The following is a 23,804-nucleotide window of genomic DNA, read 5'->3' as shown; positions in this document are numbered from 1 at the left end:
TCCTTTTCATTCAACCTTGTCCTAGCTTTTGTTTGTCCCTTGAACCTTTGTGATTGTCTAAACTGCCTGATTTATTCTTGATATACCCCCATGTTTGAGTCACTGATCCAAGGGAAGGAATCTCAGTTAGCACCCTGTTTCAGGTTGATTGGAAGCCAACTCTCAGGCAGTAGCTTTACAGGATGCAAATATATACAGTCTTATGGGTCTGCAATCGTAATTCCTGTTAGCCTCCAAATCAGGAGATCTGGAGATGTCCCCTGGGTGACAGCAGCAAAGGGGACTCCAGAAGGGTATATAAGCTCCTTTTTTGGGAAGTCACGATGGCTATAGTAAGGTCAAGAGAATGTGCAAGGACGGTGTCTCCCTGCTTATGCTCCCTTGGAGCATCTCTTAGACCTCTAAATGTGTGGGAAACTAGAAGCATGTCCCTCAGGCTGAAGCTCCAGTCTAAGTAAATATGCTTTTCTCATAGGAAAACTGTAATTGTGTTTTAATCTGCTGCCTGTGTACCTCCCTCGGGTGGGGGCCAAGAGCTGTCTTTCTAATTGTTACAATCCTATGGAGCTCTGAAATGCCAGTTCTCTTAGGCACCAGGGTCAGGTGATGAAGAGATGTACCCTGTGTAGATTGCAAATGCCCTCGGCTCTAGCAAGGCAGTGGAATCGTGTAGTAGGTAGGATATGCCTGCCCGCTTCAGAAAGGCAGCAAGAACATGTCTTGTTTACGCATGCCCGCAGGCTTCAGTGATGCAGCAAGAGAGAGCCTTGTCAGTGCACGCACTATCTTTAGGCAGGGCATGGAAGAATGCCATGACTGCATGCTCTTGTCCACCCCAGCCAGGGAACAGAGGAGAGTTGTAACTGACTGTGCTCTCCAGTTTCAGTAACTGCCATAAATTCTCACCCCAACCTGTCCCAGACCTGATGCCATGTCCAAGGTCACCTGCTTGTGCTAGCAGGCTGTGTAGAGTATAAAAATGACATCTATCAGTACCTCTGTCTCCAAGGAGAAATCTCAACTGTCCCTCACCCCTCCAGCCAATGACCTCAGATCAGCAAATGAATGTCCCTCACATATATTCTAGGTATTTTTCAAACTACTGTTTATTCACTGGATCTTGGGGCAAGCAAGACCACACACAAGCCTTCCAAGAGGGGAACCCTAGTTTCTTCTTTCTTTCTTTTGAGGGGGGTTGCTATTGTTTATCAGGATCATTATAGTTATAGGTTAAGTTAGAGAGAAATGACAGAGTTCTGATACCAAATCTTTCCATTATGCAAATAGTGCCCATAGAAGCCTTCCAAGAGGGGAACCTCAGTTTCCTATGGCACTTTGGGATCCCCAGACATCAGTCTCATTGATTTTCCATACCAGACATTCTGGGGGTTCATCTTTCTGATGCATATCCCAGGCACCAGGGTGCTCGATGTGCCTATCCGATGAGATCCCTCCGTATTGTGTGTTGCTACAATGAGGGTGGGGGTTTTGCAAGATTATTACTCTGCCTCTCCTACATGCTCAGTCTGGTCCTTTTATCCTCTGTTGTGGTAAACAGTTCATCTTGTTTTAAGATTTTTTCCAGAGGGAAATGATCCATCCATATGTAGATGTAGACTTGGAAGTCCATAGGAGAAGGTGAGTTCAGGATCTTACTACACTGCCATCTTGGAGCCTGCTCAATCATTGTATCTTTCTGTTATAATAGATAATCTTTATTTCTTCTCTCAGAGGTAGACAACTTTCATTTATTTCAAATTATTTCCTATTAGATTTTATTTAATGATTCTCAAAAATGACATTGTTGGTCCATCACCCACAGTGAATGAAAAAATACCATAGTAGTGGTTAATTCTTTTTGAAGATATTTAAGTATTGCCTGTTTGTTCCCTTGATAGTGAATAAGCAATGAAGCAATCCAAAGAGAAGAAAGAAAATATAAGAACCCAATAATAAATTTAAGGTAAGTGAAACAGTAGAAATGAGACCCCATTTCAAACATAAATACCAGTATACCAACATTTATACTTGAAAAGTAAAATCGTTATTACACACACAAAATTTTGTAGCAACACATACAAAAAAAATTGATGATGAACATCCTTTTTGAAATTGGTTCCTACATGTTTTATTCCTGCTCTAGAGAAAATAAAGCAAAATAAATGAATCATCAGTTTCAGATTGCCTCCCATGTCCAAAGTTCCTAGATACTTCTAGTTTCCAATTTCTCTCAGTCACTATATTCAGGATCGTATAGAACAAAATACACAAATTTGAGTTTTCATGAGCAGAAGAAAGGTCTGTGGATTTTAGAAACATGTCTAAGAATGGATCTGTGTTTGATGTAGGAGAGGTGGATAAACTCACCAGTGACAAAAGGCAATTAAAAGGAAATTAAATTAAAGGTTGTAGGTAGAGAGGACAAATTAATACAGGAATAGATCTTCAAAAGAAATAGTATACTATTAACCTAGGTCATGATAAATAAACAAAGGTATCTCAAAGCTAGGCTATTAGGAAGGGACAACTATATTCATGTCCAGAAAGGAATGTGCTGGAATTGTGCTGTCTGTGCACATGGTAGAGTAACAAATTAGAAGATGAGTAAGAGGAATATGCCATCCTATTTCTGTCCCTTCATCTTGGTCTTTGCTGGCTTAATTCCCTCAGCTATAAACCAAAAGACTAATAATCATCCCAGGAAACTCCAAGGCTAACGTTTTGGAATTCAGGTGTCCTTATTGACAAATGTGCTGATAAATCTATTGTTAAACTGGATTAAAAATTTTACTCAAGGACATTTATTTATTGAAATCTATTTCAGTTAGTATACCTAAGACCTAAGATGATTTCTGTCTTATACAAGAATAAATAGAGGCCCAAAATGTCCCAAAAATATGCCACAAAATTTTTAGTAGATTATCAGCTATTTCTGGAACAGTCTGTTAACTTCTTAAGAAAAATACTACTTTGGTCCATTTTTTAATCATTAAGGATCTATTAGCTTCCTTTCACTAGTGCCTTAATTTTCTGTGGCAGCTTTACTTAAAGGAAAATAAAGCAACCTCAATGAGTATGAACTGAAAAGTGTAGGAAAATTTTCTCATGTTCTACAATTTTCCTTTATTGAAAAGTAACCAGAAATCCCTCTGCTTTCTCCATCTCCTGTCTCTCCTCCTTTATAAGAATTTTTCTTTTTTTCTTATTTTTTTATCACATTTTGAAAGTTGTTTATAAATGCAGTGATCTCCTAACTGTCCTAACTCTCCTAACTCTTCCCATTCTTTACATGGTATACAAGACATCTAGCATAATGCAGAAAATATAAACATATATTGTAATGTAGAAAGGAAATTAAAAGTACTAATATTTAATAAACAAATTAATAACTGGTCTCTCCCAAACACACATTATCCCTCTCTAGCAGTTGGTCTCATATTACCTAGGGTAAAAAATGTTTGAAAGGCAAAGGGAAATGTCATAGTTTGAGGGGGATTGACAGAAGCACCCTAAATTCCTTTTGCTGAAAATACTATAGTTCAGTGTGTCTGCTCTAGGAGATTTATAGCATTTATCTTAATAATAGAATCTTTACCATACTATCTGTATTAGTATAACTGCAACAACAAACATCACAAACAACTGCTTAAACAACGCAAATTTATTATCTGACAGTTCTACAGGTCCAAAGCCCTTACATGGGCCTCATCAGGCTAAAGATGTTAGCAGACTGGTTCCTTTCTGGAGGTGCTAGAGGAGAATCCACTTCCATGCTCATTTGCATTTGTTGGGAGATTCCAATTTCCTACGGTTGCATGACTCTAATGCAGCCTCTATATTTTTGCTGATTGGAGGCGGACAGCCATTCCCAGTTTCTGGAAGCCAACCCATTCCCTAACTCATTACCTCTTCCTCTGTCTTCTATCTTCCTCATCTTCTAAGCCAGCAAAAATAAAGCAAGTCTTTCTCCCGTTTTAAATCTCTCATCTCTCCTTTCCCATTGTATCTCTCTGACCCACTCTTTTACCTTTCTTTTCCACTTTCTAAGAACTCATGTGATTAGATTGATCTCTCCTGGATATCTCAGGATAACTTCCCCATTTTAAGGCCTGTAACTTTAGTCACATCAGCAGTGTCCCTCTTGCCACCTAAGATAACATAGTCAAGGATTCTGGGGATTAGAATCTGGGGACCATTATTTTGCCTACCACTCTAGGAAATTATTTTGTGCCATAAAGAGGTTCATCTCATACCTGCACTACAACAAATAAATAAAAATTAAAAATAAGACTTTACCGGCTTAAATATTTTTGAAATGAAAGGTTTGGTCCATTGTTAAAAATGTTAAACTGTTCCATCTTTTGAATAGCAAAAACAATTACTGATTGACTTAGATAATTATTAAGTAAATTTTAATAAAGGCCTTGGTATATTTGATAAATGAAATTTAAATGCTAGTAAATGATTTAGAAGTACGCCAATGTTGCATGCACTACTACTATTTGCATTGACTAAGCTTTGAGAGTAAACTTAAAACCAGTTATCAAAATGAGGTGAACTTTAAAATTTATGTCCACACAAAAACCTGTACATGGATGTTTAAAGCAGCTTTATTTATAATTACTAAAACCTGGAACCAACATAATCTAAAGCAGGTGAATGGATAAATCATGGCATGCCTAGACGTTTCAATGTATGTCTAGGTATGCCAATGATAAAAAGAAATGAGCTAGCAATCTCTGAAAAGACATGGAAAAACCTTAAATACATATTACTAAGTCAAAGAAGCCAATTTAAAAAGGCTATATGCTGTTTGATTCCAACTATATGACTTTCTAGAAAAGGCAAATCTATGGAAACAGGAGTTGGGAGTAAGAGGAAGGATGAACATGTGGAATATAGAGGATTTTTAGGGCAGTGGAAATATTCTGTATGATACCTTAATGGATACATATCATTCTACATTAGTCTAAATCTACAGAATGTACAACACCAAGAATAAATCCTAATGTATAAAATGGGCTTTGGTGATTATGATGTATCAGTTAGGCTCATCAATTGTAATAAACATACCACTTTTGTGGAGGATGTTGGTGGTGGAGGAGGTTACCCATGTGTGGAGGTAGGAGGAATATGGAAGAATGTGGAAAATTTCTGTACTTTCATCTCAATTTTGCTGTGAACCATTTTGTTCTAAAAAAAAAGTCTTTAAAAAAATGAACGAACCAGATTTTAAAATTGTTTGTGAAATATAAAATAAAAGTTTAAAAAATAATGAACACTGCCACATTCCTGTCATCAAAATTACATTATATCAAATGAATGAAAAAATGTAAAATATATTTTAAAATAATGTTTATTTCACCTTAAGCTCATCTTTTAAGAGTGTTCATGTTTCCAAATGGATATTACTAATGTAGCAGTAGTTTATATAACAAATAAGCATACTGATCTAAGTAAATATCCTCTATAAATATATAAACTATACATATTTATGGTACATGTGCTAAATTTTTACTTATAGGTATGAGTCATCAAGTTGAAAATTACTATGCTAATACATTCATACTAAATACATTTGGTGGCTACACTGCAAGTTAAAACTACATAAAATAAATGCTTATCAATTTGATATTATCACTTTTGCAAGAATTTCACAATAGATAATCAGGTTTTGATTTGTCATCATTTCAATGCCACTCAAAAATGTCATAAAAGAATGGTTAGTAAAGGAGCCCAGAATCTTTCCATTTTGGAAACATGTAACAGACATTTTTAAAATACCACTTAGTAATAGGTAACTGAATTTTAAATATTGAACTTTAAAAGTTATAGGAATGTTTGAGATATCATTTGTGCTTCTTTGGAGTGTAGAGTATTTTATTTGCTGGTTATCTTAAAACATATCCCCTCATTTCTTGCTGCAAAAACATCCAAATAAAATTTTCTAAATGTATTAGCCAAAGAAACCTCTGGTCTTCTTGGTTTCTCCATGGTTGCTGTGTAATGGATACTTTTGGTGAGTAGAAAGACTATTCACCAGCAAAGCTGTACATATTTTTAGTAAATGAATAATGAATTACAAATAATGTTCATAATTTTATTTGCCTTGCTAGAAGACATTCTTCCCATCTCAAATAGTACTATTTATTTATGTTTATTTGTGGGGGTGTTTGTGGCTAGTTGACATACACAGTATCATTCCCTTTAAAAATACAAGCCAAGTGAAATAAGTCAAGCAGAGAAAGACAAATACCATGTGATTCTACTTACATGTGGAATCTAAAACACAAAACAAAGAGACAATCACCAAAAACCAGATTCTTAAATACAGAGAACAAACTGGTGGTTGCCAGAGAGGAGGTGAGACGGGAAATGCATGAAATAGATAAAAGGGATTAAAAGTACAAACTTCCAGCTATAAAACAAAGAAGTCACAGAGATGAAAAGTACAACATAGGGAATATGGTCAATAAGATTGTAATAACATTTGATGACAGATGGTGACTATACATATCATGATAAGCAGGGTAATGTATACAATTATTAAATATGCTGTATACCTGAAACTAACAAAACACTGCATGTTAATTATACTTCAATAAATAAATATATATGCTAACATATATATGTATGCTAAATCCATTTCACTTACCAAACTATTCCCTGAGCCCCAGAGCCAATAGGCTTTAAATTCTGGTAGCGCTTGAGAACTGTGAAGGTTGAGTCTCCCACTTCCACACTGTAAAACTGGTTATCAACTTTGCTTTTGCTCATGTTGTAATGTTTGGCAATATATGACACATCCACTTGTTTATCGAATCCCTGAGAAAATAACAAAAAAAAAAAAAAAACCATGAGAAAACGAACAACCAGACTGATAAAGAGACATAGAAAAGTCTGTTCTTCTAATGATTACTAATTCAGTCATCTATCATCATTATATAAACTGTATTTCATATAAAAAATATGTATTAGTCCATGTAAGATAATCTGGAGTAAAAGGACTCAGAAAAAATACATAGAATAATTTATTTTCAGCATTAAAACTATTATTATTAAAAGTAATAGTTTTGGGATCCCTGGGTGGCGCAGCAGTTTGGCGCCTGCCTTTGGCCCAGGGCGCGATCCTGGAGACCCGGGATCGAATCCCACGTCAGGCTCCTGGTGCATGGAGCCTGCTTCTCCCTCTGCCTGTGTCTCTGCCTCTCTCTCTCTCTCTCTGTGACTATCATAAGTAAATAAAAATTAAAAAAAAAACTAATAGTTTTAATGGTGAAAATAAATTATGTAGATTAGATTTACATAATCTTTTCTGAAATGTCACATTAAAACCATTTAATTATTTATGAAGCAAAAAAAAAATTTCATGAAGCAAATAGCTACCAAACATATACTAGATCCATTGACTATGCTAGAAACTTCAGAGGTAATTCCTGATCATCCATTAAAACAGCCATATGAGAAAGGATAAGAGATTGTATCCATATCCCTTTCTCAGAAAAAAAAAATGAGATGCAAAATAATGTATCTTTAATTGTTTAATTAGGTAAATTTGAATTTAATAGTGTTGCCTTCATTTGTTCTCCATAATACCAAAAATGTTATTATCCTAACATTGAAAATTTTAGTCCAAATTAACATTATTCTAAAATCCCACATGATATCTTTTTATCCTTTGCAAGTTTGGATTTAAATATCTTTTTCTTTAAGATTTTATTTATTTATTCATGAGAAACACAGAGAGGAGAGAGAGAGGCAGAGAGAGAAGCAGCTCCATGCAGGGAGCCCGACATGGGACTCGATCCCGAGTCTCCAGGATCCGCTCTGAGCTGAAGGCAGTGCTAAACCGCTGAGCCACCCAGGCTGCCCCTGGATTTAAATATCTTGACTGTGTATCTTTCGTTTATCTTTAGGAGAAGTTCTTCTACTTTATAATATTTACTTTTTTTTTACTTCATAATATTTAGCAATTAAAGAAACTGTCCTTGAAATTTTGAATCATGATTTATGAATATACATAATATAAATACCCATTATCCATAATTATTGTTTACCCATAAATAAACATATTGCATTTTGTGACAGTAAGTAGTTTCAATTCTATAGCTAGAAAGGACTGTATAGAATATTGTCTAGACTGTTTGTTATGGCACACACTGTTGGATGCCTGCCCAATAGTCATCCCTTCTCCTTTTTGCTGATTTTGTTCAAGCTTTGAGCACTCTCATGTCCGTGGGTTCCTTCCCAATCCCAAAACTTGAAAAGGAAATAGTCTAAATAAATGGTTCTCTTTAGAAGTGTCATTAACATTGGTGGACATTTGGGAGATTTGTGAACATTTTTGGTATACCATATGGTAGGAGATGTGGCTTGTATTTAGTTGGCTTATCAAACAGTGCTGGTTATCCTGCAATGAGTGGGATATTCATGAATAATTTCTTACATACCTCATGACTTTTGAGTTATGCCAAAGGTTTAACTAGTAAACAAAAGAAAACAGAAACCCTGCCTTTAATGTTCTGAGCGCAGAATCTAAACTAAAGGATTTTTGTATGGTTTGAGTACAAACTGACTTCTGAAAAAAAAAGAAAAAAAAACTGACACCTGAAAATCTGATTCTCACATAATTTGAAAAAAATTTAGATCTCCTTAGGCTCTGAACCTCTGGTTGGTCATTAAACCATTGTCCTTAGAAAATTTTGGCATTTCATTTATAAAAACCAAACCAAAACAAACAGAAATAGAAATACAAACTAATTGGTCTTTCCATACTCTCAGAAAGGGAGACAGGCAGCACCAAGTAATATAAATGAGGGGGATACATTGGGGACTATATGGACATGAGTGGCCAAACCTTCGAATCTAGTTGGCAGACCTTACAGACCCCATACAGAATGAAAGCGGAATGCACGTGACCGGAACCAGCCTATTAGGAAGACATAGGGTGGCTGCAATCCAGTACAAATGCACACAGACCTCAAAGAACAAAGTGGACTGAAGTTGAGGAATCCAGCTTGGTTGGAAAAATGACCTAAAATTCAGTATTTTATGAGTACAATAAGGAGAGGTGTGAAATGCAAGAGATAGTCCCTGAGGCATGGAACAGGAAATTAAACAAGACTATTAAAAAACAGAATTGGAAAAAAAAAAAAAAAACAGAATGAGGGCGCCTGGGTGGCACAGTAGGCTGAGCATCAACTTTTGGTCTGGGCTGAGGTCTGAACTAAGGATTGAGAGATTGAGCCGGGTGGCCTCTGGGCTCAGCAGAGTCTGCATCAGACTCTCCCGGTACCTCTGTCCACTCACCGTGCCCCCCCCCCCCCGCCACCCCTCATGCATGTGCTCACTCGTTCTCTCTTTCTCTCTCTCAAAATAAAATAAATTTAAAAAACAAACAAACAAACTACAGGGCATTGTAAGTCTATTCAGGGAGACTAAACAGGATTTAGAATTTAAACGATGACTGTAGACTACAAGAAAGAAGAACATTAGTATTTGAACAATCCTTGATTTCAACAGCAGAATCAGGAACTTCTCTCCGCACCATACTCCATTTCTACTCTAGGCGTTTTTGGTCTATCAGCAGACTAAACTTATTAAAATTCTTTTTGCTTCTTCTTAACTTTGAAAGGTAAAAATAGAACCCAAAAAATTTAATAAATATAAAAACAACAAACAAACAAAAATAACTAGAGCTAGATTACCAGTGAATTCCTTTGCCAAGGTTAATTTGGGATGGATGAAGTATCTGATTTCATTTGTCATGTTCTGATCCTTTTTTACATCCTTTAATGTTCTCATTTCTAACCACCCACAAAATTCTTAGCACACGCTAGCTTCATCAAACCTACATAATCTACTTCTCCCCCCACTTACTCTCTTCATCTCTGAAATGTTGCTCATTCCAACTGTCCTGCATATATGAATACTAGTCGTATGTAATGTTTTATGTTCCAGACCCCTGACTTAATGCTGTATCTTAGTAACACCCTATTCCTTCAGACTTGCCTGTGTTTTTTCTAGCTGTGGATTCAGTCTTTATATTATACTTGAGTCCACCATGCTCCTCTTCCAACATTCTAATGTATATTCAAAGAAATCAAGGGAATTTAATAATTCGTGGAACATCTTTTTCAGACTAACCTTAAGAGATACTCTATTCAACATTTACAATTATTTATTTTTTAAAAGATTTTATATATTTATTTATTCATGAGAGACACAGAGCGAGAGGGGCAGAGACATAGGCAGGGGGGAAGCAGGATCCCTGTAGGGATCTTGATGTGGAACTCCATCCTGGGACCCCAGGCTCAGAACCTGAGCCAAAGGCAGTTGCTTTACCACTAAGCCACTTTTTACAATCATTTAATCCAACAAATACTGATAACTGACATATTATGTGCCAGACACTGTGTTTGTTTGGCACTGGAGACAGAAAAAAAAGATAAGGTCTCTGTCTAGATGGAGGCAGCCAAATAAGCAAGTATTAAAATATGGATGATATATTCTATAGTAGAATAAAGAAAAGGTGTTGGAAGCAAAAAAGAATAGCAACTAATTGCTTGCATTCATTCATTTTTATTAATTCCTTCATTTACTATGTAAAAAACTACTAGATGCCAACCCACAGGTATAAAATTGGTAATGTTTGAGAGGACGCTTGACCAATGTTTTCCCTGGCTAACAGTATTCCTGGACCTCCCCTCTAACTGGTTCTCAAAAGGAAATGTGCACCTGGAGCACCTGAGGAGCTTGACAAAAGGCAAGTCATTACCATACCACCCTAAAGATTGGGATTTAGGCCATCATCATTCGTCCTGATGACTGGAAGATTACTAGGCAATCCAGGTGGTTTTGATTTGAGGATTTGAGACTCCGACTATGAGAAAGACAGAATTAAAACAGTCATTCTCAGGACTTCTGGGTGGCTCAGCAGTTGAGCCTCTGCCTTCGGCTCAAGGTGTGATCCTGGGGTCCTGGGATCAAGTTCCACACTGGCCTCCTTGCAAGGAGGCCGCTTCTCCCTCTGCCTGTGTCTCTGCCTCTCTCTCTCTCTCTCTCTCTCTCTGTGTGTGTGTGTTTCTCATACATAAATAAATAAAATCTTAAAAAAAAAACAGTCATTTTCATCATGTACTTCCTAGAGTATCAGCATCACCTGAAAACCTGTTAGAAATGAAAGTGCTCACTCCCACTCCATACCTACTGAAGCAGAAACTCTGTGGGCAAGGCCCAATAATCTGTTTCAATAAACCCTCTAAGTATTCTGATACATGTTAAGAACAACACACTATAGGGGAAGGATCATCTGAAATGGAACTTACACCTCTGCCTGAGATTTTGAAAAGTAAAACAATATTTCTATATCTGCCTCAGGGAACACTTTTTGTGTCTTTATGGATTGCCAAATTCCATTGCTCATGGCACACACAAAGTGGAAACCGGAGTTCTAGTTAGGACAAGGATTACCCCTCACCTGAGATTCAAGTATTTGAAAGAGCCCCACTGCCCCAGACTCAAGGACTTAACAAAGTCCTGGTATTGAGACAGGTCAACATTTGGCCAAGTGTTATAATGGAGTAACTATATCATTGCATCTCAGCAATTGTTCCCACTCCTGAGAAGTGCTCAGGAATTTTTGCCAGTGCATACTGATAACAGAATTTTTCATATAATGGGATAGCTATATATGGACTTGGTAGTTTGATAGAAATGGTTAAAACAATCATAGAGTTTATACCAGCAGCAAAATTTCAGTAAGAAAAGAATTCCCAGTCAAAAAGTGACAAATAAAAAACTATTCAAATGAAGTATCTAATGCCTTGACATATTTTCTAAAATAAAATTACTTAGTGATCTTTTATCTCTATTTTAAAGTATATAATTTCTCACATTCATTGAAAATTATCATTATAAATAAAGTTTGTGAATTCACACATATATGTACACACACACAATGTTTCTTTTCAAGTATCTTCTCTATACCTAGCTTTGAATTAAACTTTACATAAAACCTAAAAGTTAGAAAACACATCCTTGAAAGTACCTGAAATAATTGGGAAAAGGCTATTTTTTAAATTTTTATTTATTTATTTATTTGGGAGGGGGAGCACCAGTAGGGTGGGAAGGGGCAAAGGAAGGGGAGTGAGAGAATCCCAAGCAGGCTCCATGCCGAGAGTGGAGCCTGATGGGCTTGATCTCACAACCTTGAGATCATGACCTGAGCCAAAATCAAGAACTGGAGGCTTAATCGACTGAGTCACCCAGGCACCCCTTGGGAAAAGGCTATTTTAATCATTAAATAGTAAGACAGAGAGAAAGCAGCATTGGACATTTTCTTGGTTTGATGTCATAACCAAAAATTTGATGGCAAATATGTTGTGTTGAAAAGCTTCCCTTAGATCTCATCTGTGCCCCAAACTTACAAATCCAAATTACATTCCAAAAAGCTTAGAACATACTTAATACAATACTTAAAACAATATGTTTTATTCTGTATTTCCATGTAGTCTTTTTTATTATAATTATAAATTTCAAATGTAAACTTTTCTCTATAAAATGTTCCTGTGGGGAAATCCTTGGGTGGCTCAGTGGTTTAGCACCTGCCTTCAGCCCAGGGCATGATCCTGGAGTCCTGGGATCGAGTCCCACATCAGGCTCCCTGCATGGAGCCTGCTTCTCCCTCTGCCTATGTCTCTGACTCTCTCTCTCTCTCTCTCTCTCTCTCTCTTTGTCTCTCATGAATAAATAAATAAAATATTTAAAAATAAAAGAAATAAAATAAAATGTACCTACGAAAGTATGCCATTAAAGTATCCTATAAAAAATTATCAATGCTAAAAAGACTTTTCTCCAGTTATGTGTTTTAGTATATTCTTAGTTCAGTCACCAAACTGATAAGCTGAACCCAAAAAGGGAAGAACCAAAATTTCACATTGGGACAGTATGACTGGCCAATAGCATAAGGGAGAGTTTTTAGTATATGTGCTGCAGAAGCAAGCACTAGGGAGAGTTTTAAAATGGATCAGAACTACCAGAGGAGCTTGAAAAAAAAACAGATTCCTGAGCCCTACTGAAAAGTTTCTGATTCAACAGGACTATTGTAAGGCCAAGAGTTCATATTCTTTGAGTGTACAACTTGGCAATCTGACCACTATATTGGAAAATAGTAGATGTAAGTGACATGAGACATCACCACTTAAAGAGAGCTAGTTGGAGAGGCAAAAGCTAGAAGCAATGCAGGTCAAACCAAGTAAATAAAAGATGTGGAATCAGAAATGTCACAGTGGCTCTCTATGGTATCAGCACCTCATTAGCAGGCCCAGATGTCATGTTCCCAGGGAAATGTTTCCCTCTCTCATAGGTATAATATAGGTCCAACTAATGTTCTTTCAATTAGCTTATGAAAATAAACATTCCATCATCAATTTATATTGAATTTATACTAAAACCCAAAGGTATTCATAAATGCTCACCAAAATGGAAGTCTCTTTCCAGAGAAGAAATTATGTTAATTATAAATACATAATATTATATTAAAAATATAAATCACCACAGTGGCAACTTATGAAAATCAATATGGTTCAAAATAATTATAGATTTAGAGTAGTTTATTATTGATTCACGTTATTTTTGAAATAACTAATTCCTCCACTGAATATTAATCTCATGTTTAATGAATCAATATTTCTATGTGGATATGAGAATTTTTTTACAAAAATTCAAAGCAAACCTATTTCCTCCCTGTCCCCCATCTGCCAAAAAATTTTAAAGCTAAATTAAAAGAAGCCGTTATTGCTGTTGGCAGTTGGGTAGGCAGTTTGTTAGAGAAGAAATCTGAATATAATCTGTTCCGTGACAAGACTTCATGTTATGCAGATTGGTAAGAAAGGACTTTGTGCAATGAGTCCCTATCACCAATTAGCTGCTAGCCTATAGCGATGGAATTTTGTGAAGAAAAACATTCTACATTACTGATCTTATCGTGTAGGTGTCCAAAGTCTTGATTGCATTATTCTCAAAGTTAATAACCTATATGTCACAAGTACTCCTTCCCCATTTTCATTTGTGCATGACTGTCCTATGTTACTGCTAGTCAGTATCTGAGCAGGAGACATTAAGGTTTAGAAATTTTTAGAGGTTAAGTTTCCTTAGTTTCCTTTGAATGATATAGCTGAAAATAGTAACCAAGCCAGTACTTAACAGCTGTGAAACCTTAAGCAAGTCGTTTTATTCTTTCACTCATTTATTATTTATATTCTGCGTGGTTCCAAAAAGGATTTATGCAGAACACCATCAAAGATATGGGAATAAAAAAGACATTAAATCCAGTTTAGGAACAGATTTCAAATAAAGCAGGCTGGAAGATGACAGTTTTACCAGAAGGCTTACATTACGAATATCTACTACCTTGAGCATAAAACAATGTCATTCTTCCACCAAGCCAAAAGGAAAAAATAATGACAACAACAACAAAACACAATGGATGGCAAGTTTTGATTCATTAATCTCATAGAATATATCATACCAGTTCACAGGAAAGATATAATTTCTCAAGTACTTAACTTCAGGAAGAATGTATTTAATAGTTTTTTATATAATAACTTTTAAGAATCAAATATCAGGCAGTCAATACAATATTGTTAATCAAAGACATAAAAATATATTTCATATGATTTATGTGACATCAGCTTTCAATAATTCAACAGGAGAAAGAAAGGTAAAGCAGTATTAATGGCTTATCTACTAAAGGTGAACTTCATATTCTGTTAAATACTATATTTAACACTAACTACAGGTGAAAAGAGTGGCATAGAGAGTTGTTCATTGGCTCACAGTCTTAGAACCATTAATTAGTGGTGTCAATAAATATAAATTAAAGTTTATTCAATTCCAAAATGTGTGCTCTTATTTTTTTTTTACTAATCCATTCACTAGGTGAGCTAAAATAATTTAGAACAATTACATGGTTTTCTTATGATAAGGTGGGCTATAGGAATAGGGCTTAGAAAATCAAGAAAAATTAATTAATAGCATGCCCATCCCTTATATTTATCAGTTGTCTCAGACTGGAGTTTGAACTTAACTGAACATTACATAATTTAGGGTTGAAGTAGACAGTGCTGGTGAGGGAAAGCTGGACTTTCAGAACTGCTTTAAAAGTTTTAAGGTCTGATGCATTCAGTTGTTAAATATATATTGATCACCTACTATATGCCAGGCCTATTGAAGATGCTATGGATACAACATTGATCTATCTCAATACGATAGCCAAGATAAGTTAGCTACAAAATGCATCTCTAGAAAATTAACTGGCCAATCTGTTGGATATTATTTTAGTATTGTTATTTGGATACTGAAAAGTAACTGCCAAAAGGTGGTGATTGTGCTTTTGGCACAAATAATATTGAGCTATTCATTCTCTTGGTTATGACTAGAATATTGAGTTGCTTCATGATGCTATTCCAAGACGGCTATTTAAAGTCAGCAGAAACCATACCTCCTATTCCATTTGTAATGGCAAAAAAGGCATGTGCTCAATCCATTTTAAATCTGAATCAAATTATTTACATATGAGTTTTAAAGGAGGAGATTTAAGACAATACTTAATGATATTTAGGATTAGATTTTTTTCTGTCAAGAGCATATTTTCTCCAGTCTGTTTCTTAAAGTGTTACTTTCTAAGGATTACAGCCTGAAATGTATATGACTTTTATATAGGTTGCCCAGAGTTGGATACTCTGTGGACTCAATGGCTTATAACAAATCAATAATGAAATAATAACTTTAAGACTTAAATTGTTTAACCATTATTTTCAATTACGTGAAAAAACACATGGCAGTAATCAAAAATAGAGCAGGCATGGCTTCTGCCTCCTGCTATTTATATATGAAGGAAGAAAGCTAGTACTGCTTCAAAGCCTACTATGCATCAAGCTAGTATTAGGACCAGACACTGTGCTGGGTTATAATAAATCATTTCACATAAGACCTCATATTGTCATTTTTCCAATTGAGAAATCCTAGACTGAGAATTTCAACAAAGAATAAAAATCCAGTTTTTATCTTAGAGTCCTGACTGTAAGTCTTGGTCAAGCTTTTTTACAATCTTACACTCAGTGTATTTATTTGTAGAATGACAGCAATAATCTGCTTCTTTTCATTAGTGAGAAGATTAAATGAGATAATCTATATAAAGCTCTCAGTGTAGTATAAGCTTATAAAAAAAACCCTCAATGGTTTATTATTATTATTATTATTATTATTACTACTACTACTACTATAATTATTATTGAGAAGTTAGAAAGCCTTTTAAAGACACATAGCTAATTAGCAGTTTTAGAATGCTTTTAACAAAAAATGGGCTTGAACTGTAGTGCTATTCCAAGACACTATGATATTGCTATACAGTTAATATATAACCAATAGGTTTAAGAATGGTCAGGTAATAGAATATTTTTCTATGGTTTCATTTGTGGCAAAAACATTGTTCCATGAATATTCCTGTGCTCCAATACATTTCCATGCCTTCCTCTGTAGTTCTGTTGGAGCCATGTGATGAATTCTGGCCTGTGAACTACAGTAGAAATGGCAAGGGTTAGCAGGGACATTTGGAGAATGTGCCACCACAATCCATCTCTTTCCACACTCTGATGTCTTAGATGGCACATCACAAGATGGCAAGAGCCTAAATTCATAAGTCACAAGGTGGCTGAAGCCAAAATTCCTGAGTCACCAGATAGGGAAGAGCCCTTTGCTGACCTGTTCTAGACATTGTATAAAAAGAAATAAACTTTTGCTCTGATAAGTCCCTGAGACTTGAGGTCTATTACTGCAGTATATTCTTCATTCAACAAATACTTATTTTCATCTTACAAAGTGTCGGAAAATGTTCTAAGCACCAAGAATATAAGGTTCCTGTCCTCAAAAAGCTTAATATTAAATTCTTCCTTACGAATCAAACTTGGAATTCTGACTTAATTGCCACAATGATCTAACCTACTAAACTAATGACACAGAATTCTACAATTCTTATTTACATATTTCCAGCTTGTCTATGATAAAGAAAAAAAGTATAAAATAGGCAATAATAAGTGGTATTATAGAATCAAGACAGGAGGGACTCCTGGATGGCTCAGCAGTTGAGTGTCTGCCTTTGGCTCAGGGTGTGATCCTGGTCCCGGGATCGAGACCCGCGTGGGCTTCCTGCCTGGAGCCTTGCTTCTCCCTCTGCCTGTGAATCACCATCTTTCTCTCTGTGTCTCTCATGAATAAATAAATAAAATATTTTTTAAAAAAATAATTAAGACAGGAAAAATTTTCAAGGTTAATAAATAATAGTTCATTTTTCAAGAAACTCTTTCTCAGGGTAGGAGTAAGAGGCTATATTCCCTTAGAAGGACAGTAAAAAATCATTTAGGAATCCAAACATTTACAAGTTATCTAAATTTCACTGAGTTATCTATAAAACAATATCTATTTTTTAGAAGAGGAAATTAGAGTTTATAAAATGATATATTTAAAAATGGACACTAGAACCATTTTCATATATGTAACAAAGAGCAATATTCTTAAATCCAAATGATATATATGATTCTCCCAATGCACAATTATAAAAAGATCTAATCAGTACCTAAATCTAGTAGTTCCATATTCTCCAAAGTTCGGTTTTCATCTATTTAGATATGTACTTTTGTAACTACCTTAAGCTTTTTTGGAATGAGTTAGAGATGTATAGGGTATATAATCAAATAAATATTCACCTTTAGAGAAGATGAATGAAAAAAGAGTTAAATGACACATTCCAGATTGGAACTGGTTTTATAATTCATGATCTAAGTTAGCATTACTCTTCTTAACCTACTAAAAAATCCAGGCTTTGTTTATCATGTACCCCAACCTCAGATAATTCCTGTACAGAAAAGCAAAATTATCACTTAATGTATTATCCAAAGTCTCACATAGAATTAAAATAGTGTATTTAAGGAATGACTGATTACTTAAGAACACTATATAGATCAAAATAGAATACCGCGTTGATGCTTTTCTTGCAGAGCATGATTTATTGTACACTGAAAACCACAGATAATTCTGGGATACTTTATAGCACAAATATTTTTAAAGATGTAGGCAATAAGTTCATTTAACCTGATTAATACTTCAGTCATAATTGAACTTACAGTACTAAGTTACATTTATATTCAGGTTAAGATCATTCAATAAGAAGTCAAGTTCAATATTTTTGTGCCTCAAGCAAACTAAACACATACCCACAAGCAATCAATACAGGAAAGTTCATCATTACAGAACCAAATCTTAAGATATTTACCTTTTTTTTTATCTTTGTAGCATAATTGAATCTATTCATTAACTCAGATAATTAATAAATCCATTAGAAAAAAAACCCTGCCCAAGGTATAAGACAGAAATTTAACACTAAATTTATTCTTTTGAAATTTGCTGCAGCCATTGTCACATGTGGGCATATGGAAAAAAAAAGCTATTGTTAAGCATCATGAAACATTCATTCATAAAAATAGATATGTTAGTTATCCTCAGAATATAGATATCTTAGTGATTTACTTCATGATTCAAGATGTACCATGTTTTTACAATAATTACAGAAATTACAATAATGTTTGCTATGTCTTTAACAATTTTCCTATGAACAGTCCATGTGCCAAGGCATATATATTGGGATTTTTTTAATGTATGCAAAATTAAATGCAATGTATAAAAGCAGATAAAGAAGAGTTGGCTTCCTCAAATAATACACAGGAAAAAAATTCTTAAAAGGAGAAACTAAGGTAAAAAAATTTCTTTCCCTATTACATGAAAAACTAAAATAATAAAGGAAAAATTTATCAGCTTTTATACCTCAAAATCATAGCCATTCATTTATGACATACCAAGAACTTTAAATATACCAATGCTCAAACTACTGATTCCCTTAAACTACATTTCTAGGAAGTCAGTGTCTAAATTGATGTTTTGAAGTGGCAGACAATCTCCCCCAAAGTCTAAAATATACAAACAATGCCATTTATTTCACAGGACACCAAAAATGGTTTTTAGTTTGGTTTAATGGTTCCTTTGCATTGTCCCATCAAAATATCTTTTCCTTTGTTGCTCTGTTCCTCTATGTTAGTATTAAAGTCTTTCAATCTAAGATGGCCATCTAATGAAGTGTAAAAATTTTAACCAGATGATTTCACTTTCTTTGAAACAGAAACACCATAACCCTATTAAATGGTATAGAGTTGAGCAAATCAAGTTACTTCAAATTCAATACTCCTGAAAACCAAAGAACTGTTGTTTGTTGTTTGTTTGTTTAAACCATATAACCCTGGCATCTGGTTTAATGATATTTTTTAAATGTACTAAGTACTATGATCTGAACATATCACTTAAAACTAAACCATTCCATGGGCATTCCAGAATACCTATCTTTAGGTTTAATTATTTCCAGATTTATAAAAAGCTCTAAAAAGTGAATGCAGCCCATAAAATATTTGTTAACATCCTGAAATTTCTAAAGATCAAAGGAGGAAAACATCTGAATACTAAAAAATAATAAATTAGAAGTGATCAGCAATTTTGCTAAGAGTAAATTTTCATCATCTGTAGCTATTACATATACACATAATGCTTTTATTATACAGACATTAGAGAAATAAAGTAAAATGTAATTAATTAGTCAAGTTGTCCAGCAGTATTTTATACCTGTTTACAAAAAACACGTTTTAACTAGAAAAAAAATTAACATTCTCAGTCTCAGCCAACATGTCTAATAAGGTTTATACCAAAAAAACAGCAAGAGCTCAAAAAGACAGTGAAGAACAATTTGATGATAACAACCTCACAATGAAACTATTTTTGTCATATCCTCAGTAATATTTTTGATTTTATATATCACAAGCATCTTTTGGGATTTATATAAAAGTTCTTTTTTTCTACCAGTGACCAATAGAATCTTAAGCTTCTTTGCATTTAATCATAGTTTATTGGTTATTGTTATATTTAACTGCTACTCACTTCACTAAAAACACTGAGAACCAGTAGATGATTTCAAAAAGTTCATAACAGGACTGAATAAAGTCCTTCCAGTATAATAGTTGAGATTTCCAACTCCAGAATAAAATATAATTGGATTATATCTTTGATAATTAATACTGTTGTGAAGATTAAATGAGGTAAAATCTTAATAAAGTCTTCTTCAATAACTATCAGGGTTTTGTTTTTTTTCTGACTCATTCTTTAGCACATAGCTATTGCCTAGGTTTTTAACTCAGAGGAATAGGTTTTCAAGTTATAAGCCCAGCCACTGCCTAGCATGCTTTAGACTAGACAGTGTGTTCTTTGAGGACAGTAACCATGTCATTCATCCTGTATCCCTAGTTTTTACAAGTTGCAGGTTTATATTATAGGTACTCAGTTAAGATGTATTGTATACATATATGATAGAATCAATCAATAATTAATCAGTCAGTACATAAATATCTCCTTGCATAAAAAATGTAAGGACACAGAAAGAGTTTTGTTGTCATAGCCAGAAAGAACCTCAATAGATTCAGTCTCTTTATTTCTAGTTCTACTTAAATTTATAATTATTGATTCATTAATTTGAACTCTCTGCAAAAATACAAAATTAAGAAAACATTTTAAATGACTCATAACCAGCACAAGCATCAGTAACATTTAGAGAGGACAGTAAGTTAATAACGTTTAGATAATTGTTAGGTTGACACTGATTTGTAATAGCAAAATAACCAAAATGCAATTAAATCTATTAATGTACACTTATAAAATGTTAGATACTGAGCAATTGACTTGATTTTGAAAAGCAAGTAAACGAATTTCTACTTGGGAAATGGTGTTTCTCTATTAAGTTTTATTTACACTCTTGTATTCAAGAGACATTTATTGAACATCTACAGAATTAAGGTAGATTTCTGGACTTGGAAATCAAAGATGAGGTTGCCCTGGTCCTGGCCCCGAGGGAGTCACCATTAAGAGGGGAAAACACAAGCCTGTACAACTAATGGTCATGCACTTCAGGATGCAATAAATGCTATAGATACCCATGGACATGCATGCGGTTTCCAAAACACATTTCTGTGTGTATATATTCCTTGGTTAAAATCCTGACTCATCTGTTCAGTACAACAGAGTTCCAAAAATAGCACTTTTTACAGATTTTTTAATAATTTGAAAAAATGAAATTAAACAGCTCTGTAATTCTCTGTTGAATTGAGAAAAGAAAGCTAAGAAGGCCTGCCTCTTTCTCAGGAGGATCCAGAGTGTTTGCACTTTCAATTCCCTATCAGTCTATATTTTTAAAGGATTCATAATAGTCCAAACTAAAGATTATTCTTTTATTGTCTAACATTACAAAGACAAATTTCTCCCCAGAATATAATGAGAGACCTCTTGCCTGCAAAAAGTGCTTGTTGGAATTTAAAAAGAAAGGAAAAGAAAATTTAATAGTAGCTAAAAAATTCAATGATTCCCATGTTCTTCATATGATTCAACTAAAAAATAAGATTAACACTATTACAGATAATGTACATATTCCCTGTTGATAACTATCTGGGCAATTTTGTTCTCTATATTTTCTGTAACTTCTTATTGATAACAAATGAAAAGAATTGGAAATATAACATAATATTAAAAAAAAACACAGATTAAGGCTCAAGAGACCTGGATTCTGAAAATACTTGATCACTTGACAAGTTACTTAAGATCTTTGTTCATTGTCTGTCTGGCAGGAAGTTGGGAGTGACCTAACCCTGCTGGTGGGTAAACACCACAGCATACCAAGAATGTATGAGATGTCTCATGAAATAAGAAGCTTCCAAAAAACATAGTTTGAAAGTAAATCCCAGTAGATAACTTTGCCTCTAAAAAATGAATACACTCTTTTCTCTAAATTGCTAGAGCAGTAAAGCAGGCAGAGCTACAGAAAAGAAAAGTAAATAAATAAACATTATCAAATAAAAATTCTACATGGAAAGTAAATAAAATGCTCTGAGTCATGACCAGCAACATTCTGCTTGCTATATTTTTAGATTTTTTTGAAGTTATCAAATATGCATGTATCTAGATACCAAAAGCTCATAGTAAGCAGAAAAAGATTCAGTCATTAATAAAGTTCATGCTTCACTTCTCTTTATTCCTTTGCTTTCAAAGAACTCTTACTAGAAATAGACATCCTGCATCTGCACCAAAATATTGGGAACCGATATAAAAAATAACTTCAACCCACACAAAGACTCTGGATTTAAAAATATAGCATAAGTTTTAAGACCTTTTTTACTGATGATTTTTGAAGTTCAGATTTAATCTTGAGATATGTAAAGCTTGAATTAGTTCTTGTGGTTTGTTTTATAAAGTTAATGCCTATAGTAAATAGGCTCATGGAAGCTAATGAAATAGCATGCAGTCATATAGCTTGCAAGTGGTAGGGCCCAGATATTCTACCCCAAAATTCAGGCCTGCTCATTTCAACCAAAGAGCAGTCATAGTTGCAAACCAAACATGTTGCCATTCATTGATTCATTACACAAATATTCAGGGAGAGCCCATGCCATACTGTGTGCAGAAGAGACAAAATTCCAATAGTGTGTTGGGTAAATATTCAACAACTGCAGGGAGGGAGGAGACTAATTGTATTAATTGCTTATTTACATAATGTACATACTCTTATAATAACAAACTTCAATCCACCAGCCTCATTTCACTGAACTTTGAGTTGGGGAGAGAGGTGCAAAATCAACTCTTGTGAGCCTGTGTGAGCTGGCTCCAGCACACCACTGCAAAAAATTCCTGCCCATGTGAGAAATGCATTTTAGTAGAGAGAAACAACATACTGGTTATATATATGGAATATCAAAACGTGTTATGGAGGAAAAAAAATAAAGGCTGGGCAGTTGGGTAGGCAGAGAAAGGAAGGGGCAATTTTAAATAGAATAGTGAGGAAAGATTCCCTTAAAAAATGACATTTGAGCAAAGCCCTAACAATGGTGGAGGAGTGGGCTAAGGAGGAAAGCATTTCAGTGAAGGGGTCTCTAGGTGGCTATATGATAAAGGTAATTATTTTAAGAATTTTGGTTTTTACCATTAAGTGAAATGGGAAGACATTGAAAGGTTTTTCTGTTTTGTTTTGGTTTTAACCGAGGAATGATATGATTTCACTTATACTTTTCAAAATATTGCCCTTGTTGATGTTTTAAGAATAAACCATTTTGGGAGTGAGCAAATGTGGAAGCTCTGGTAATAATCCAGGCAAGAGGTGATAGTAGGCTGGATCAAAGTAGTAGTGGAGAGAATGTTGAGAAGTGGTGACATTTCAGATATATTTTGAATGTAGAGCTGTAGAGCCAACGGTATTTGCTGACAAACTGAATGTGAAGTGTTGTCCAAAAGATGATTCCAAAGATTTTATCCTAAGCAAGAGGAAAGGTGAATTCAGCACTTACTGAATTAGAGCAATTTTGGAAGAAAGATCAGGAATTTGGTTTGGTGTATGCAGAGTTTGATTTGCCTATTAGACATCTAAGCAAAGATGTAGAATAGGTAGTTAGGCAAGAGTCTAGTTTTGGGGAGAGATTTGGATTGGAGATAAAACTATGGAAGTAGTCAAGATATTGTTAATACTTAAAACAGAAACTCAGTTGGAACACCAGGAGAATGAATGTAATTTTTTTTTATTTTTATTTATTTATGATAGTCACACAGAGAGAGAGAGAGGCAGAGACATAGGCAGAGGGAGAAGCAGGCTCCATGTACTGGGAGCCTGACGT

General features: G+C 34.6%; 1 protein-coding gene across 4 annotated transcripts in view; it reads right to left on the bottom strand.

Moving 5' to 3' along the window:
* Nucleotides 1–23,804, bottom strand: part of MAPK10 (mitogen-activated protein kinase 10) — a 334,813-nt gene that overhangs the window by 121,705 nt on the left and 189,304 nt on the right. For all 4 annotated transcript variants that reach the window (XM_055313051.1, XM_055313052.1, XM_055313053.1 and 1 more), the window contains one exon: nt 6,656–6,825. In XM_055313051.1, coding sequence (XP_055169026.1) covers nt 6,656–6,825 — 170 coding nt within the window. The remainder of the gene's footprint in view (nt 1–6,655; nt 6,826–23,804) is intronic.

Source organism: Nyctereutes procyonoides, unplaced genomic scaffold (genome assembly GCF_905146905.1).
Source record: "Nyctereutes procyonoides isolate TBG_1078 unplaced genomic scaffold, NYPRO_anot_genome, whole genome shotgun sequence".
Lineage (NCBI taxonomy): Eukaryota > Metazoa > Chordata > Mammalia > Carnivora > Canidae > Nyctereutes > Nyctereutes procyonoides.
The sequence above is the reverse complement of the archived record's forward strand: the minus strand, read 5'-3'. Positions and strand labels throughout refer to the sequence as shown.